The sequence below is a fragment of the Halyomorpha halys genome, unplaced genomic scaffold, assembly GCF_000696795.3.
Source record: "Halyomorpha halys isolate HHAL.00 unplaced genomic scaffold, Hhal_1.1 Scaffold141.1, whole genome shotgun sequence".
Taxonomy (NCBI): Eukaryota; Metazoa; Arthropoda; class Insecta; order Hemiptera; family Pentatomidae; genus Halyomorpha; species Halyomorpha halys.
The window spans coordinates 447,662-449,515 of record NW_027111321.1 but is presented as its reverse complement, the minus strand read 5'-3'; the positions used below and the strand labels follow the sequence as shown (position 1 = coordinate 449,515).

Here is a 1,854-nt window from a genome sequence, read left to right as displayed (position 1 = left end):
CCACGTCTCATTAATAGTGATATAGTATCCCACCTCTCATTTCTGAATTTATTCTTGATATTGCATTCTAAGAACTTATTTATATTTTTCACAGGTGTGTATGAATTTGTACCATTAGAAGATGGTTCTGGATTGAAGCTCCAGATTAACGCGCAGAACTGTATCCATTGCAAGACTTGCGACATCAAAGACCCCAGCCAGAACATCAACTGGGTCGTACCTGAAGGAGGTGGCGGCCCTGCATATAACGGCATGTAAACAGCCGTTAGTATTAGCTGACTACCATGACAGTATAGCTCATTGGAACTGAACACCATCTGGCCTTGTTCTTCTCATCGAAAAGCCATATTTTTATATTCTTAAATAGCAACTTCGTAGGTCTTCAGCCCTGGATTGTGGAGATAGGCACAATAGAATGTGTCCCGATTTAGCTCTAGTCGTGCTGTTAGGAATATCGTTCATTTTGATGAATCTTCAAAGTTTTTTTTATTTATTTTGTTTATTTATATAACATTAATATTTTAATTAGTTATTTTATTGTTTCTGTTTATTTTTAACCACTGTTACTCGAACTATATATAGCATCATTAATCTGGTACATCAGCAGTAAATTTTCATTAATGAGATGCTGATTCATTTTACTACAAAAAAGTAATAATCTAGCCTTTTTTTTTTTTTTACATTAAATAAAATACTTTTATCTTCTAATATTGTTTGATGCCAAACACAATAAAAATTTACATATATAATAATTCATCCCAGAAATACAGAACAATTAAAATTCCGTCATCAATGTAACCAAATAATTTATCATATTGGTTAGATGTGAGTAGGAATTGATTACGAATAAACTTTTGTAGTACTTATTTACTATTCCATCTAGACCAGTTGTGGGTCGTAAACTGACACCAGAAAGTGCATTGTATTTACAGGCAGTCTCAGTTTTACTTGATTTTAATTCTTTTTAGAGTTACATCCACGTGAGCTATTCACGTCAAAGTGAATTCAAAATTATGTTACTGGAAAAAAATATATAATTTTTTTCATCAATCAAAAACACTACAAAATTAATTTGAATGAAAAATAAAGCTATTAAAATTGATAGCATATTATATGAAAGACTTTATAGATAGGCTAAAGGTTACAAAATATGGCTTCATGTCTGTATATTTTTGTCGAGCAAGAATCGACTTATGTCGATTTTATCAAAAATTGTAAAATCAGTTGGGTGAACATGTATAAAGGAACATACTCTTTATTTAATTTTTTGGCTTTTTATTTCTAAAAGATGTAATACTGTAAATATTTTAATATTTTTAAATTTTATGTTTTAATGAAATGATTAATCGTCATTATTAAATTTTTTTGAACAAATTATACTATGAATGTTCTTTTATTAGAGATCACAAGTTTTAAATTACTTGCATTTTTAATTTCCTCTTTATTTTTATATTAACCTGTTTAAAACTGTTAATTGTTTTTATCTTAACTCCTATGCCATTTTTATTAATTTATTTATTATTTTCATCACAGTAGGGCTAAAAATTAGTTTGGATAAAACATGATAAAGTTACCATGGAAACAGTTTTTATTTATTAATGAATCATTAATGAATAAAAAATTGTTTCCATGGCAATTTTAGATTATAGTTTTATAGCAACTAATTTTTTCACATGATTTCCATGTTATTATTATTGTTTTTTTTTTTTTTATTGTTATTGTTATGGGTGTTTTTGTGGTGTTATTTTATATATAAACTTTTTTCGTGTACAATGTTTTTTAAGTATAGGATTGTGAGCTGCCTAATTTAAAGTTCATGTCTTATATTAAACTAAGAGGAGCTCCTTGCGATTT

General features: G+C 27.9%; 1 protein-coding gene across 1 annotated transcript in view; it reads left to right on the top strand.

Annotated features, from left to right (window-relative positions):
- Positions 1-1,604, top strand: part of Etf-QO (electron transfer flavoprotein-ubiquinone oxidoreductase) — a gene marked incomplete in the record, with an annotated part of 29,311 nt that extends 27,707 nt beyond the window's left edge. The window contains 1 exon segment of the mRNA XM_067049343.1: positions 95-1,604. Coding sequence (XP_066905444.1) covers positions 95-258 — 164 coding nt within the window.
- Between the last annotated feature and the right edge of the window lie 250 nt (positions 1,605-1,854).